Genomic DNA, 18,380 nt, shown 5'->3' with positions numbered 1-18,380 from the left:
ATCTCCGCAGTGCAGTGGCACAAGTTTTGATGGCATGTATTTTTAAAATAGATTATGAGATATTAAAAAAAATAAAAATCCAATATTACAAAATTATCATAAAATATACATGAATATTATTACGAGAGTTATCATATTTTAAATATTAAAATGGAAGACATGTTTATAAGTTTACGATGAAAGTCCCTTATGGTGTATTAGAAGTTTTAAATTAAGATAAAGCCATGGATGCTTTTGATCAATTTAATTTGATGTAATTTTTTTTAATCGTAAAAAGAAATTAACATTTTAATTTGTATTTTCATTAAAAGAATTACAATTCAACTTTTTTTAAATGTTAAGGATTAAATTTAATGTAAAAAAGACTAAATTGACAAAAGATATACTGTTAATGGTTAAATTTATCATTATACCTTTTAAAATATAAAATTGTAAAAACAAATTACTTACTCTCAAAATAGGTATAGAAATATTATTTCCCAAAATACGTGTTTTTGGTGTAGAAATCTTTAACACCATTAAATCTTAAGACATGACAAGTAAAAAGAATTTCGACTACCAAATTTGACTTTAAACCTTCACTCTCGTGATCGTTGAGTTACATTTAGCATTCTAACCATTTTTCTTATTTTTTATTTTTTTCTCCTTTTTATTATTATATAAAACTATGAGTAGAAATTCAGTTTTTTTTTTCTCTCCTTGATCCCATGGAAGTTCAAAAGTCAAAATTTTTTTATTAAATTCCGATAAATATAAATGGTGTCGAAATCCTTTCAAAAATGAAAAAAGAAACTTATTTTAAGAAATAATTGATGGGATATATTTTAGGAAATGATAAATTTTCTTGTAAAAATAATAATTATAACAATTAAAATCTTTAAATTCAATAAAAAATCCAATAATTATAATAATTATATAAAAAATATATGATTAATTACATTTAAATTTCAAAGATACAGTAAATAATAATTGAATCAATTATACTTTTATTCTGTAACTGAATCCAACTATCTTTGAATAGAGATATTTCATTGTCAGACAGCCAATTGGAACAGAAGGTAAAATAAAGAAATAAACGTGAAAAACCAATGAAATTTGTTCAGATCATCTCTCGTGACGAGAAATTGAAAGGGCATAACTGAAATAAAATAACAAAGGCAAGGGTAGTTACTTAAAATCAGAATAAAAGAAGGCTCCAAAAATTCCATTCCATATCCTGAAAATAGAAAAAGCTACATCATGCTCTTTCTATTTATCAAATAACAGAACTCTCTCTCAGTCTGAGTTTTTTTCTTTTCTTTTTTTGCTCTGTTTTTCAGATTCTTCTTCTTAATCAAGCTTTGGAGCTCTGATTCTAAGGTAACCTTTGTTCATCAACTGATTAATCATCACTTACTTCATGTTTTTGATTACTTGGACTTCAGTTTCAATCAAAAACCTTCGATCAGTTTGATAGTTGAATTTTAGTTCGGTTATTTCCCTTTTATGATTTTATGATTGAATTTTAACTTCGAGTCACTTGTTTTCATTAACATAAAACTAACTTAGATCTTTTTTGTTCCCTTGAACTTCCTTGTGGTTTTGATTTTCGAACTCCATAATTAAAAATGGCTAGAGATGAAATTTTATTAGATCATGATTTCCAGTTCAAGTAAAAAAATCTTCAGATTTTCTTCATTTTGAACTTATCACTTGTATCAGTGTTGATTCGGTTATTTATCTTAAATTCAATATTTTTACTGTTTCAATTTAAACAAAAGATATATTTATTTGTTTTTGCAGAAATATAGCATAGCTTCCGATACAAGATTGAGAAAGGAAAGTTACGAGAAAGTCTCAGAATCTCAGGTGACAGTAATGCCAAATTTCTACTGATATGCTATTCCTTTACTGGTTTTTTATTTATTATCTTTTTTGTTTTAATAATATTTCGTTTTTCATATATAATAAATGAAAAAAGGTTTTTGAGTAATTGAGTGATGATTGACTGACCGGCCTTGACTTATTTGAATGAAATGGAAAAAGAAAATGAATGGACAAAAGGAACAGCTTACCTTTTTTTTTTCAAATAATAGCTCTCTTTTATCGTTTCGATTCCAAATCAGCTTTCTCTGTTTCTGGCATGGCTGGATTCCATCCCCAATGAATGTGATGATGAGGTGTCGCCACGCTAGAATCATATCTGCCACTTTTCTGACCATTTACTCCTTAAATAAATACTTAAAACAATTTTAAATGTTAGAAAATAAATAACTGATAAATCTAGTAAATGATTTATAAGAACATGCATTTTGGCTTAATGGTAGGTTTTTTTTTTTTTGAATCTATGAGCTTATGGGTTCAGGTGTCATAACTTAAAAAATAGAGAAAAAAAATAAAAATGGGTTTCTCTTGATTTTCCAGTCTCATGTAAATCATCTAATCGAATAACCCTTCGATTCTCGGCTGTGCCAATTCGACCAGCTAGTCTAGTCAGTTTCTTTTTCGACTTTGATTATGCTTAATAATGAAGGTAGTAAATACTAAATATTAATGAAGATGCATGCCTTGATTTGTGGACCCATGTTAGAAAAAAAAATAATTTTCGAGATCTTGTCATTTTAAGCTGGGTTGTCAATAAGAAACAGGGTCTGGGATTTTGTCATCTTAAGCTGAAAAAAGATGCTTTGAGATTTTGTATTTTAAGCAGGGTTGCCAAAAAGGCAAAGGGTTTTATTTTGATTTTATCTTATTTTTATTAGAAAAGTAGCACTTATACAACAAAAGTAAGATTTTCTTATTCAGTGTAGTTTGAAACTTGTTTCATTGTCTGCGTATAGACGAGGGCCAATAGTTTTCTAGCATAGGGGAGTGAGTTTGGGACCATTAATACCCGAAATAATCCGTCAGTTTACTAGTCTTTATACTTTTGCAATCGATCCAATCTGTGGCTAAGACTATGTTGTATTGTTTATGGTTGACATAGTTTGAAACTAATTACAAAGTGTCCATAATTCTGTTTTTTCAGCTTTTATGCTTGAGATATAGATTGCCTTATCTTCATGCCTACTTGCTGAGCAAAATTAGTTGATAATCTGAAGAGATGACTAAGCATCGGTTCAGGGAGTCTATAAAGTCCTTCTTTGGGCATCATGTTGATCCAGAAAAGGATGAAGAGCTTAAAGGAAGTAAAATAGGTAATTTTCTACATTTACTGATTTCTTTAGGGTGCAATTTTCTATTTTACCTATAAATTTGATCTACGTTGCTCCGAATTTTCGTTTTTCTTTAAGTGTCTATGTTCGACACTTATGTTCAACACATATTTGAACATTGGTATGAGGATATGACCCTTCAAGGCCCCTCCAATTACCCGTATTGGCACTCACATGTGAGTCCGAGTATCATAGAATTTGGTTCCGGGATGTTCTGAATTGCCACAATCAGCTTAACATGATTTTCCACTTATGATTTGCTTCATGTTTTAATCTCAAATGTAAGCTCCCTCCATTTCAGAAATTGATGAAAAGGTGGCAACAATATTGAAGCTCATTAACGATGAAGAAGTTGAAGAAAATGGAGTTCCAATAGCTAACTCCAAGAAGGAACCACTTGTTCAGTTAATCGAGGATTTCCACAAACACTACCAAAACCTCTATGCACACTATGATCATCTCACAGGGGAGCTGAGGAAAAAAGCTCATGGCAAAGGAGAAAAAGATGCATCCTCTTCATCAAGCTCAGATTCCGACTCTGATGGTTTTTCAAAAGATGGGGGCAGTAAAAATGGGCACTTGGAAAGAGAACTTCAGGCAATAGCAGAAGGCATTAAACAAGAACTTGAAACAGCAAATTTGGAAATTGCTGATCTTAAGCAGAAGCTGACAGATACAATAGAAGAAAAAGATGCATTGAATTCAGATTATCTTGCTTCTTTAAGCAAGGTGCGAGAAGCAGAGAAAATCATCACAAATCTGATGCTTGACTCTGAAAGATCAGAGAGTGAAAATTCAAAACTTGTGGTTGAGAATGAAGAGCTGAGGCATAAGCTGGACGCTGCGGCTAAGATGGAAGCCGAGTTGAACCAAAGGTCCGAGGAGCTGTATCGAGAAAACAATAACTTAATTCTAGAGAAAGAAACTGCTGTTAAAAGAATTGAAGATGGTGAGAAGTTTACAGAAGATCTTAGAAGAGAAGTTAGTTTGCTGAAGGAGGAAAATATAAGTTTAAAGCAAGAGCTAGACACTGTTAGGGGGGAAGTTTCCGATATGCAGCAAAAGCTGGAATCTTCAGAACAGCGAGTTTCAGAATTGAGCCGCAGTCTTAATGCTACAGTGGAAGAGAATAACTCCCTGAACTTGAAGCTTTCTGAGGTTTCAAATGAGATTCAGCTGGCCCAGGGCACCATACAACAACTCATGGTTGAAATGAGTCAGTCAAAAGAGGAACTGGGTGAAAAAGAAAGGGAACTTTTGACGCTCCAAGAGTTGCATGAGGTGCATGGGAATCAATCATCTGCCCAGTTAAAAGAATTAGAGGCACAAGTGACAAGCTTGGAACTCGAGTTGGAACAATTGCGAGCAACAAATAGAGAACATGTGCTGCAGATAGAGAACAAAGCAAGTGAAGTAAAACGGCTGGGAGAGGTAAATATAGGACTGCAATCCCAAATTTCAGAACTTGAGATGATGTCAAAAAAGAGAGAAGAAGAACTTTTGACTCTCGCAAAGAAATTTGAGGATAATGAGAAAGAATCATTGTCTAGAGTGGAGAATCTGATAGTGCAGATCAACAATCTGCTAGCAGACATGGAGTCACTACGCACCCAGAAAGCTCAGTTGGAAGAGCATATTGCAGTAAAAGATGATGAAGCATCGACTCAAGTCAAGAGCTTGATGGATCAGATAAATAATTTGCAGCAGGAGCTGGAGTCCCTGCAGAGTCAGAAAGCAGAACTTGAAGTTCAACTTGAGAGTAAAACTCGAGCTATTTCCGATCATGTGATTAAGATAGAAAATGCAAAAGAAGAGATAGCAAGCAAGACCGAGGATCAACAAAGAGTTCTGCAGGAGAAAGAGGGTTTGCTGGCACAAATGAAGGAACTAGAATTTGATGTCAATTCTTTAAAGAATCAGAAAGGTGAGTTGGAAGAGGATTTGCGAACTAAAATCAAAGAGAATGGTCAGCTGAGGGAGGAAAGTTTAGGACTGCGATCCCAAATTTCAGAACTCGAGATGATATCAAAACAGAGACAAGAAGAACTTTTGACGCTCACAAAGAAGTTTGAGGACAACGAGAAAGAATCGCTATCTAGAGTGGAGAATTTGACAGTGCAGATCAACAATTTGCTAGCAGACATGGAGTCCCTTCGCACCCAGAAAGCTCAGTTGGAAGAACATATTGTAGTGAAAGGCGATGAAGCATCAACTCAGGTCAGGGGCTTGATGGATCAGATAAATACTTTGCAGCAGGAGCTGGAGTCCCTGCATAGCCAGAAAGCAGAACTGGAAGTTCAGCTTGAGAGAAAAACTCAAGCTATTTCCAATCATGTGATTGAGATAGAGAAGGCAAAAGAAGAGATAGTAAGCAGGACCGAAGATCAACAGAGAGTTCTGCAGGAGAAAGAGGGTTTGTTGGCACAAATGAAGGAACTAGAATTGGAGTTCATTTCTCTAAAGAACCAGAAAGGTGAACTGGAAGAGGACCTGATAACTAAAATCGAAGAGAATGGTCAGCTGAGGGAGGAAAATATGGGACTGCAATATCAAATTTCAGAACTCGAGAGGGTATTAAAGACGAGACAAGAAGAATTTTTTACTCTCACAAAGAAGTTTGAGGATAATGAGACAGAATCATTATCTAGAGTGGAGAATTTGACAGTGCAGATTAACAATCTGCTAGGAGACATGGAGTCGCTGCGGACTGAGAAAGCTCAGTTGGAAGAACATATTGTAGTTAAAGGCGATGAAGCATCGAACCAAGTCAAGAGCTTGATGGATGAAATAAATACATTGCAGCAGAAACTGGAATCCATGCATAGCCAGAAAGCTGAACTTGAAGTTCAGCTTGAGAGAAAAACTCAAGCTATTTCAGATCATATGATTGAGATAGAAAAGGCAAAAGAAGAGATAGTAAGCAAGACTGAGGATCAACAGAGAGTTCTACAGGAGAAAGAGGGTTTGTTGGCACAAATGAAGGAACTAGAATTGGAGGTCATTTCTCTAAAGAACCAGAAAGGTGAACTGGAAGAGGACTTGAGAACTAAAATCAAAGAGAATGGTCAATTGAGGGAGGAAATAGTGAGTTTACAGGGTCAAACCATTGAATTAGAGAGAAAGTTGGCAGAAAGAGGGCTCGAGTTCAATGCTCTCCAGGAAAAGCATGCCAGCTTGGAGAATGAAACTTCCTCCCAATTAACAGCCCTAGTGGCACAGGTCAACGATTTGCAGCAGCAGTTGGATTCAATACAGACCCAGAGAAATGAACTGGAGTTGCAGCTTGAGAGAGTGAAAGCTGAGTTTGAGCACGAGAAATCCGAACTAGAAAGCCAAATTAGCAATCAGCAGAGAATGCTAACAGAACAGGGGGAGGCATATAAGAAGTTGGGCGAGGAATACAAAGAGGTTGAAGGCTTATACCAAGAGTGCAAGGCAAGTCTTGAAATTGCTGAAAGGAAGACAGAAGAAATGTCTGAAGAATTCTGTACAAACCTTGAATCTAAAAGTCAGATAGCAGCTGATCTGAAGCAAATGGTTGAGCACCTTCAAAGAGATTTGGAAGCAAAGGTAGATGAGAAAAATGACCTCGTAAACCAGATCACGGATCATCAGAGAATGCTAAAAGAACAAGAAGATGCATTTAACAAGCTAAGCAATGAATACAAACAACTTGAAACTTCATTTCAGGAGTGCAAGGCAATTATCGAAATCACAGAATGGAAGATGCAAGAAATGGCAGGAGAGCACAATACGAACATTCAATCTAAGGATGAAATTGTTGCTGGGTTGGAGGAAACTATTGAAGACTTGAAAAGAGATATAGAAATTAAAGGAGATGAACTCAGTACTTTGGTTGAGAATGTCCGAACAATTGAAGTTAAGCTCCGGTTGTCAAACCAAAAACTTAGAGTCACAGAACAGTTACTAACTAAGAACGAAGAAAGCTACAGAAAAGCAGAAGCAAAGTACCTGGAAGAACAAAGACTGCTTGAAGAAAGGATCTCAGCATTATCTGGAATAATTGCTGCCAACAACGAAGCCTATTGCAAGATGATCACTGATATCTCCGAGAATGTGAATATTACCTTGACTGGATTTGAAGCAGTCATCCAGAAATTTGAAGAGAAGTGTAGAAGCTACAAGGAATGCATTGAAGAAACATCGAAAGAGCTAAGGATTGCAAAACATTGGGCCGAAGAGACAAAAAGCGAAAAGAAGCGACTAAGAAATGAAGTGACAAACTTGATTGAGCAGCTGAACTATCAGAAAGAACAAGAATCTACTCTGCGAGAGCAAGTGGAGAAGCTACGGATTAAGGCAAACAAGGAAGAAGTGGAGAAGGAGAATCTGCTAAAAGCTATGAATCAGCTGGAGAAGAAGATGAAAGTCTTGGAGACAGCAATGAAAGAGAAAGATCAAGGCATACTCGGACTAGGAGAGGAGAAGAGAGAAGCCATTAGGCAGCTGTGCTTGTGGATCGATTATCACCGCAGCCGCTGCGATGATCTAAAGGAAATAATCTCGAAAAGTGTCAGAGTCCAGAGGGCAGCCTAGAGGAATTCCCTGTTATTTATAATTCGATTATGTTCATCGGGGTTTTGCATTTATGGATTATTTTTCATTATTTCATTGTTTTTTTCTTAATAAACATTCTCAGGTAATGTTTAGTCTGCTTGTGTTTCATAAAAACTTGTTTGCCTGTAAAGATAAATTTGCAGTAAAAACAGTTTATTAGCAAAAATGTGGTTTCGGAGCATATTTCCTACTTCATACATAGAATCATAAAAAAGATGAAGAAGAATATTTAACCGCAGGCTCTAACTTGATCTTTTGTGTTTTCAGGCAACTCTGTCGAATCCGATACTCATTTTCTATTGGCATTTTGTTTTGATGGAGATTATTAATGTGTTTAACCAAGAGAACTAGACGGTGGTCAAGTCCATAAAAGTTTTGAGTTCGAGATCCACCATTTGTAATAATGGTATATAGTTCAGTTTTGTGTGAATTTTATTCCCTTCCTTACATATTAGTTCAGTTTTTGTTTGATTTTGGATTAGCTTTGCATTGTATCAATTATAATTCAACACAAACATATATTTGTATCTATAAATATCTTATACGTGTAATTGTATTAACTTTGTAATGGTGAAATTTTTAGAAAAGAAAAAAAAAAAACTTGTGCACTGATACGGTAAAATCCAAATGGAACATCAATACTAGTGGTGTCCACGACCGTACTAAACAATAACTGATTTTTAATGTAAATTTTATGTATAATTAGATAATGTTTTATGTATTTTTATAAAATATTCCCAAAAATGGTAATATTTTATATAATTGAATTATAGTTTATGTAATTATATAATTATACAAAATATTATAAAATTATAATAATTGGGTAACATTTTTTTAATGTAATAGAAGCTCATGAAACATGGTTAACTATTAATATGTTTCATGGAGAAGAAAAACAAAATCCAAACTCAGAAAATACCTCAAAATCGAAAGGAAGGAAAAAGAGAAGACTAAAAACTAAAACCCTAAACCAGACCACATAAACAGCATGACACCATTGTTAGAAGTAAGTACCTAACAAAAAACAACAGCTATCTGCTGAAGAAATTTGATTTTTTGAGGAAAAAAATGAAACATAATTATTATCCTAATTAGCAAGAATCTCCCATAACAAATCAGCATCAAAAGACGGCATTCTTGCAAGCGAACAGTCTTCAAACATGGGTTCCTCTGTAATCATCGACGGATAGTCATTCAAAACAGAGGACGGCGAATTCCCACATCTCCAAAACCCATCTTCGGACACCGATGGCGACGGCCATTCGTTGCTTAAATTTTCGCTAAAAACCGCCGGCGATAACAACGAAGACGATGAACATGGCTCTGGAACTTTCGCTTGCTTTTCAGCTTCAGGTGATCTTTTGGCTTTCTTTCTAGCTTTCCCTCTTTTCACCTTTTGACAAATGGCTTGAATCTTAGCATCCACTGTGTTCTTTAAAGCATTCAATTTAGCACAATCTGCAAACCCCAACTCACTTGGATCTTTGGTATTCGGGAAATTCAACCTCGCGTATTCGCCTCTAAGTTTATACGCGGCTCTATCATAGGCATAAGCGGCGGTTTCAGCTGTGTCGTAAGTGCCTAACCAGACTCGGACTCTGTTTTGCGGGAGTCTGATTTCAGCCACCCATTTGCCCCATTGCCTTTGCCTCACGCCCCTGTAAAGCTTCTTCTTTTGAGGTGGGCTCAAGTAATTGGTCGTCGATGGAGGATTTGGGTAGTTTTGAAGAAGACCCTTTACGGATTTTCCTGAAAATGAAGGGTTCCCTTTGTTTTCATGGCAGAATTTTTGAAGGAGATCCCTCTGGCGGAGATAGACTGATGAACCTAATGGCTCGTAAACAGAGTTGGTGGCAATGGCTGTTGGTAGTGATGCGCAATGAGAGAACACTGAATCTAAAGTATTATAGCCTCCTGATAGTATGATTTGTGATAACGAAGATCCAATATCAACGCCATTGTTGAATCCAAAAGGATGATAGATTTCTTGCATTTTTTTTTTGAAAACAGAGTGCGGGAGGGAAGATTCAGACAGGAAACAGGACTTTAAAAACTGCCCCTTTTTTCCTTTTAAAAACAAAAACCAAAAGGCAATAGAAAAATGGATTAAGGAAAAACAGAGGAACCTTTAAAAAAAAAAGGTTCCTCAAAAGAGATTCCAACTTGGAAAGAAAGGTATGATTCTTTGTTTGAAACAGAGACCAAAGGTAATATGGATAGCTTAACGATGAAGAAATGTTGGGTTCAACTTTAAAGCCAAGGGGCAAATGCTATGTGAGAAAAGAAAAACCCAGATTTTTGGAGTGGAAATGAAGAAAAACAATTTATTTTGGGGGTTTCAGAGGAAGAGATTAGAATTTAACTGTGTTGAGAGCTGTCTCAGGCTCAAGCTTTGGTGTATTTATAGCCGCACAGTGAGTCCAGCTCCAACTAATAATAATATATATTTAATGCAATATTATTTTTTTTTCTTTGACTTACCAATGCATAAAACTAATACTAAAATACATATTAAATGCATTATCTGATTTCTTGGTATTATTGGTCTGGATGTGAATTGGGCGGGGTGGGTACGAGGAGCTTTATCCCATCCTTGCCTCGCGACCAAATTCAAAACCATCTCTGTCTCACCACTCACAATAGTTCCAAACCCACTTAATCTCCGTTATTCTCGACTCACTTCATATAATATATTGATAAATATTAGTTAAATAAATATAAATTATTTTTTATAAAAAAAAAGTATGGAATACATTCAGTACTATTATCAAAATTAAATTTTTATAAATATTTACATTTTAATTTTGCTTATTATATTATGTGAGGTCGGTAAAATGTCATACTCATGCCTGCCCTACTACCAATGACTGGTCTAATTTTTATCTCCATCCCTATCCCACCACCTGCGAAACCTGTACTCATCCTTGCTCAATTAGGTGTGAAGTGGGGCGAGGTCCCGCGAAACCCACACCCTTTGTCATAATTAAATGTTTCTTTTTATGTGCATTTATTCAATGATTGTAAATTTTTTACATAAATTTTGATAATTAAAAAAATTTAATTTACGTAAAATTCTATAATATAATATAATATTATATTGTATGTGAATTTCTCTTCTATTTATAATATTATAAAATATTTATTTTTTAATATTTATTTATGGAAATTAATAATTTCCCTTATTTAATATTTTACTTTAACTTTAGAACATCAAACATGAGAGAACAGATAAAAGAAGGTTGAAAGGGTCATACTGCGTTTGCGACATATCTGATGGATAGAGAAAAAAAAATCTGAAATTTGACTTTACGCGTGGTCCCAGCACGTGACCGTACTTTTCACTGCCCCTAAAGACCTACTTTTTGAGTTTATTACAAAAACGGAGTCAGCTCCTCCTTTCTCTGCCACAATTTTATGTTTTTCTCTCTCGTCCTTTTTATCTTTATTTATTTATATTAAATTTCTTCTTCAGCACAAAATCCAAATGCCATTACTGCGCTCTCTCTCTCTCTCTGCGTCAGATTTTTCGGCCTCACAGTTCCATTCTATGAACTTCCCAATAGAGTACACCTACAATACATATTATCTTTGCTAAACACTGATAAAACTCTAAACTACGTTTTAAAAACTTTCCCATATTTTGTTGATGTTATAAATTTAAAACATAAATTTCAATGATGGATTAAATTTTAATTTGATTTTTATTGTTCTTGTTGTAATGATAAAAAGACTTTATTTATAAATATAAATATTAATAACTCATTAAACAAGACCATATCCAAACATGATGAGGAAAATTTCATGAGACTAGAAAGGTAGGCATCAGCATCATCAAAAGTGGGATCCCGGGTTGATGTGGAGCATTAAAATCGTAAAGGTGAGGTTTGAAAAGGTTCTTATCAACAACAAAGCTCGTGAAAGACGGCCCTTCAATGCCCACATATATATGGATACCATTGGGACTATTTGACGTATTTGCATGTGACCAAAACCTAATTATCCCTTCACACTCACAACTCAATCCTATAACACTCCCCATATCTTCCTTCTATTCTCTCTCCCATTTGCTTTATTTTTTTCAAAAAATATTAAATTTAATTTCAACCAAAACTTGAAATTAATGACTTTTTTTATACTGAATTTATGGCTATGTTCGTATGAACCAATACTTCAAATATTAATATTATTATTAGCTTTTATTTTAGTAATTGTATGGGTAAATCTTAAGACCATATCTTAAATTATATTTGTATTTTATAATAGATCACATCGCATGATTCAGGTAGCGAAGCCAAATGGGGCTAGCAAGGGCTTCACCTTCCTTAAAATTTTATTTTTCATTTATGCTATTTATAATTTATAAAATTTTAAATTAGTAATGATACATATTTAGTTTAATTTTCAAAAAATAATAATAATTTAATTTAATTTTTTAAAAATTATAAAAAATATAAACTATTAAAATAATAAAAATATACTATTTAATTCTAGAAAAAAAAGTTCAAATTAGGAATTAAAAATAGTGAGATAATATTTTAGAAAAAGGGTACTGAAGTAATTTTGAAAAGAAATACTCGTTGTACCTAAAGACAGCTAAAAATGGGGTAATTATTATGTATAGTTAGGAAATAATAAATGAGGGAGACTAACAAAAGTTGGGTTTTGGCAGTATATGATATGCAATGCATGGACTTGTTCCAAAGGCGACGCCGACATTAAGCCGGTGGTCCAGTTCCCTGGGCCCCGGCACGTTACCACGTGTAGGTTTTTCATTCAGTCATCGCCTCCTAAAGGAGAGAAATTTGGAGTTCTCGTGATTTCATTTCATTCCCCGCCGAAGATTTTACTCGGCCACGCAACTGCGGCTAAATACGACGTCGGTTTACTCTGATAAAAAATAGAATAATAATACTCTACGTCATTTCACTAACAATTGATGTCACGATGACAAAATCCTTTTTCTCATTTCCTTTTATAATTGTTATTAAAATCGGGTCAAACCGGTCTAAACTAGAATCGATTGAATTATTAAGACAAAAAGAATTTGAATTACTACGGACAAGTTAAATTACGGACAAGTTAAATTGAGTCAAAATAGGTTGAATTAGATTTTTAATTTTTTTTTATTTTTATGAGTTTTTTAACAATTTGTTTAATTGAACTAGATAAATTTATCGAACCAATTGAATTGACAAATTAATAATCTGACTAATTCGACCACTAGTCTAATTTTGAAAACTTTAGTTATTAAAAATGCTTCGATTTTAAAATTTTGAATCAAATACATTTAAAGAATAAACCAACCTAATCAATATAGAAGTGCAAACATCAAAGATTATGGTGGTGATATTTAGCTTTCGATTATATTTTTAATAAAGCATCATTTTGTATTTGTGTTTATGATTTGCTTTTCAATATGATAAATTAATATACGGCTAAATGTATCAGTAATCATATAGTTTTACTGTTGGACTATACGCTCTGAGGAAAATTTATTTATATCATATTAGAGATTGATGTTTATAGGCCTTGTTGTACCATATTTTGTTGAAGGGAGCTCAAGGAAGGATTGTTCAATGTCGTCAAGTAAAATGTGAGAGACTTCCTACAATTTTTTTTCATGTTTCTGGTTTACTTGACCATAGTTAGTGATGTTGAATGTGTTCACCCTAATAGTCAATGTCTTAATTTTGATGATGCCTACGAGACGCGATGGAGAATGCTAATTCTTAGGGTGTTGAATTTTCTAATATGATAGATGATGATCTTTTTCTAAATCGGATATTGCAAGTGAGGTTGTGAAAGAACTGTATTTGGATGTTGCACCCATGGGGGATAATCCTAAGGTGGGTAGATTGGTCAACAAGAATGAACAAGATGGTTTTGTTTTCTAGTGATTTTGATTGATAAAAATTTACGTTAGATCTTAATCGATATTTTCTAAAGTTCTAGTTAAGGATTTTGTGGTTAAATTATCATATTTATCCTTGTTGATTTTGCTAAAATTCCAATAAGAGAGTTTATAGTGGGTGCATCTCAATTGGAACATTGCATTACTTCTAATTTTTTAGCATAGGTTTCAGGTGTCATTGTAGAGACTAGTTCCAAAGAAGTTTCCAAGAATTTTTTGGTTCACAAAAAGGGTACAAGGACTTAGAAGAGACAAGCGAGATCTATAAGACAACTAGTTCTTCTGGGTTGTTTAATTATCAGTAAGTAAAAGAGATGGTGTTGTAGAGGATGTTGATATTGCATAATGAAAATTGGTGAACTGGACGCTAAAGTTTCCGAGAATGATGTTGCTTCTAGATTTTGTCATATTGAATCCACGAGCACGTTAAGTTGGAATCCCCGTGGAATTGGAAGCCTAGGTGCAATTCAAAGACTTTGGCATTCGTTAGAGGTTAAAGTTCCTCATGTAGTTTTTCTATGAGAAATAAAACTGCATACAAAGAAGATGGAATCAGTTTAATAGCCATGTAGCTTTCCTAATGACATTGATGTTAATTCCCAAGGTGCTAGTGGTGTTGGGATCTAGTACCTTTAGAGTAGTTTTTCATCATATACCCTTGTAATTTTTCAAATAGATTGGTTTAATAAAATTTCTATCATTCACATTAATATCGTTTGTATTTGTCCTCAATGGTTTTTGTACGTAAAGCAAAAATGTATAAAGAAATATTGACTAACTGATTGTCTAACGTTTAACTATATTAAGTTGCATTATGTAATTCGATTATAATGAGAGAAGACAACTTATATAGGAGGTAATCTAAATGATCCATAGTCTAATGAGTAGAAATTGAGTAAATTGATCCAATGACTATTGTGATGCTTATCAAGTCAAATTAGGGGATACCTTATCTTAGGTATTAGAACAAATAACTCCTAGAAGATAAAGACAAAGATGCGATGGTATAGACTAACAATACATCGGACAAGACCGAAGTAGAATAAATCCTAGATCTATTAATGAATTTATTCACTTGTGATGGTCATAGTGTGGCTTGCCTCAAATTTGATTAAGTGACGGACTATGTATATGTGACTCGTACAATTTGAAGTATTGAAAGTCTGATTTTAATTGGTAATAAAGTCGAAAGCTGGTACGTTGGATATACTACTTCAGCATAACATAGCTTTATTTACGATAGTGGAGTCCATAGCCCATTAAATGGTAAATGATATCCTCTCATTGGATGATAGAAATAAAAGTAACAGGACCACTGGTCAATTGTTTGAGACAAATTATCTAATTACTATATGTTAGTAATTTATTTTTTCATGAAAGAATATGTAATAGTTATTATGAGATAAAATAGGATTATATTGGGTGAACAGATTTAACCCAAATAGACTAAAGATATCTTATGAAGGTAACATATATGATAAGGTCGTTGGACAGACACTTGATATGTTGCTTTCATAATGGTATATAATAGGGAGAGCTTAGTCATGGTACTTTAGTAGAATGACTTCATGACTAAGTAATGTTGTAATTAATATACAAAAAATCGAAACTTAATTACAAATTATTTGAGCCCTAATTATATATATGTCCAATCGACCCCTCTGTTAGCTCGGTACAACCCTTGAGGTTTGCATTTGAACCAATGAGCTGAATAAATAAAAATGACGAAATAGAGAAATAGATCGTGTGTATCACTATCGCAGTGAATGCGTTTTCTCACTATAAGCCAGAGATGGCTCAGAGGTTAAAAAACTAACGTAATATGTTTTCGTTTATTTTTGATATTATCTAAAAAGTATTAAAAATCCAAATATAAATTTTCGTAAATAAAATAAAATATTTTTATCATAAAATAGTAGTCCAAGTTAATTTGAAATAGTGAAAGACTTTCTTCAAGTCATGACTCAAAAGATACACATAAAAACCTTATCTATTGTGTTATAGAAATCGTTGGATTATTGCCCATTATTTCATAAGTTGAAAACATGTTGAATATGTTTGACATAGATATGAGCTATACAGCGAGTTCATATGAAAGTTTTAATCTTAAATCCATGAAAATAGTGGTTTAGATGTGAAAACCCAACTCATTTCCCTGCCTTTTGCAAAACATGAGCACCGCCATTTTGACACAACTTAGACTTGTGTGTATATATATTATTTGGATTTATTTTAAAATATTGAATGTATTTTATTAAGACACGTATGTTTTCCATCAATATTAGTAGTTTAATGTATTTTTCGTTAAACATTTTAATTAGTCTTATTTTATTTTTTTAATAATTCAAAAATTAAATTAATCTCTTTCGTGATTAGTTTAATGGTTAAGAATTATTCGTCTTAAAACCCAATCAAATTCGTATCTTCGAAAGAGTAATTTCCTTTAAACGTGATTTAATTTCGTGCCTATAATAAAATAACTTATCAAATCTATTAGTCAAATAAGTATCTTATGTCGCTGAGATTGGCATGTAGTTTTCAACCAAATCTCAAGGAAAGTGAATTTTACCGCTCACTCGTTAGCTGGTTTGATGAAGTTCTACCCAATTGGCGTCCAAATTTTTCATAGGACTCTCTATTTAGTCAGTCTCCAGTTAAGGTTGGACAGTATGCTTATGCCTTTAGTTCCCGTTTTTTCCTTTTAGTTTATTATTCCATTTTTTGTTATCACAAAGAAAAAATAAGTATCCCAAATAATTGGATGGATAAATTAATTACTATTTTTTAACACCATATTTATAGTATTTAAATTTTGATGTTTTTGGTAACTGCCTCTACCTATGTCAAATGTGAACCATAAATGGCATATTAGACATAATAATAATGGTGAGCCAACAAAGGTGCTTAAGGCAGGCAAGAGTCACAAGACAGAGTCAAACGTAGCGTTGGAGAGCAGAAGGTCCAAACATAATGGATAAAAGGGGCGACCTTTGCCGGTCCTCTCTCCTTCAATGGCCTGTCTTGATCCGGTCTGTTCTTTCTTATAACACTCATTTAATTAAATATACGACATAAACTTTGATATAATACATCAATATATCATAGTATTTTTAATTCATTTTGGTGTCATAGGAAATATATTAGATTCATTGATTGTATGGATAGGGCGGTTTGACAAATCTGTTTGGTCTCTCCATCTATGAAAAGGACTAATTATATGACTGAGCCATTCTTTTAGGGTTTTGAAGAAAGCTAGCTAGATTTAGGCATTTAACTGATTGGTTTTGAAATTAAAAAATAAAGATGAAATATGTACCGAGTATGTGGGCCACGTGCACCGCCAAGCTAAGGTGTTTCGTTGCCATGCATAGCTCTAATTTGGAAGATGACATATTAATGAATTTGGGTATATTTTTACATTTAATATGACAGATTTTAATAATTTATATTAATTTTTCATGGTTCTAATAGTTATATATTTTAGTAATTAATTTTATAGTGATTAAATACAATCTTTTTATTTTAGAAATGATATTATTAAGAGAGATAATATATAGACTATAAAACGAATGTAAACAATATTTTTTTTAAAAGACAATCATTTTATAATAGTTATATTTTTAGACGATATTATTAAAGAGAAAAAATCGTAAATTTTTGAAAATTTTAATTTTTATAAATCAGTAAAATAGAAATGAAACTACTTTGATTATACTAGAAAAACAAATGTTTTATGTTTGTGTCTGTATATTTAGTTTCTTTTATGATAATTTCACTTTAATTGCTGGTTATCAATTACTTTTTTTTACTTTTCTTATCAAGAAAATAGTTATAAAGGTAATTTTTTTTCATTATGATTATCGTAGAGAAAGCGGGAGGTAAATGCATATGATGATTTTTTATTTTTCCTTTTAATGGGGCTAGAAATATCAATTTTATTGTTTCCTTTCTAATTGAGCCCAAAAATTATTTAACTTTCAAGCTATACTAATTTAACCCATGAGAAAATATCGAAGAAAATATTGTATACAAGCGCAAAACCTAATCAGATTATAGCCCACGCGTCCTAACTTAATACTAATAATTATCCTAAAATCCCCTAAAACTAAAATCAGCAGTCAGCCTCGGTCCTCTTCTTTCACATTTTCCACTCTTTTTCATTTTCCAAGTTCTGCAGCAGACCGACGATTCCAGAAAACTATTAAAAAGAAACATCATCCAATCCTTAAACTCTGCATGACTCTGCTCTTGTGGCCATTCAATCTATAGATTTGCCCATATTTCTGATGCAGCATAGCAGTCTCTAAAAACATGCTCCAGCCTCTCTGCCCCTCCCTGGCATCTTGGACAGTTTGCTGAGCCCACCAACTTTTGCTCATAAAGATTAACTAGAGTTGTAAATAGTTATGTATAGATTTCTATATCATAATCTTAATTTTTGAGGGTAGATCTAGAAGCCATAATTTGTTGTATATTGGTCTGTAATTATTCTTACTATATTTAAGCACTTTACTGAGTTGGTATTAGAGGTGAAGATTGGGGGCTAGCATGGGCCTTACCCCTAAAAATGTAAAATTTTAGTTTATTCTTTCTAAAAATAATAAAATTGTAAATTAATATATGGTAAAAATTACATTTTCCCCCTTAAATATGAAAAAATTTTATTTGATCCATTAAAAAATAATAAATTATAAATT

General features: G+C 33.0%; 2 protein-coding genes across 2 annotated transcripts; one reads left to right on the top strand and one right to left on the bottom strand.

Annotated features, from left to right (window-relative positions):
• Nucleotides 1-1,208: 1,208 nt before the first annotated feature.
• On the top strand, nt 1,209-7,938 carry LOC107890697 (COP1-interactive protein 1). Its single transcript, XM_016815224.2, has 4 exons — nt 1,209-1,359; nt 1,783-1,848; nt 3,008-3,176; nt 3,496-7,938. Exons 3-4 carry the CDS (start codon nt 3,083-3,085, stop codon nt 7,749-7,751), a joined length of 4,350 nt encoding a protein of 1,449 aa, XP_016670713.2. The 5' UTR covers nt 1,209-1,359; nt 1,783-1,848; nt 3,008-3,082; the 3' UTR covers nt 7,752-7,938.
• A 653-nt stretch (nt 7,939-8,591) lies between these two features.
• On the bottom strand, nt 8,592-10,159 carry LOC107890699 (ethylene-responsive transcription factor ERF061). The gene has a single exon (XM_016815225.2). It carries the CDS (start codon nt 9,763-9,765, stop codon nt 8,860-8,862), a length of 906 nt encoding a protein of 301 aa, XP_016670714.1. The 5' UTR covers nt 9,766-10,159; the 3' UTR covers nt 8,592-8,859.
• Nucleotides 10,160-18,380: the final 8,221 nt, after the last annotated feature.

This window comes from Gossypium hirsutum, chromosome D09 (assembly GCF_007990345.1).
Source record: "Gossypium hirsutum isolate 1008001.06 chromosome D09, Gossypium_hirsutum_v2.1, whole genome shotgun sequence".
NCBI classification, from domain to species: Eukaryota; Viridiplantae; Streptophyta; class Magnoliopsida; order Malvales; family Malvaceae; genus Gossypium; species Gossypium hirsutum.
Note: the sequence above shows the minus strand (reverse complement) of the source record. Positions and strands in the feature narration are given on the sequence as shown.

Excerpts from the sequence above, each read along its gene's own strand:
- LOC107890697 (XM_016815224.2), top strand. The coding sequence starts at position 3,083 with ATGACTAAGCATCGGTTCAGGGAGTCTATAAAGTCCTTCTTTGGGCAT. Across the intron at positions 3,177-3,495 it reads GCTTAAAGGAAGTAAAATAG|AAATTGATGAAAAGGTGGCA; the intron begins GTAATTTTCTAC and ends CCTCCATTTCAG.
- LOC107890699 (XM_016815225.2), bottom strand. The coding sequence starts at position 9,765 with ATGCAAGAAATCTATCATCCTTTTGGATTCAACAATGGCGTTGATATT.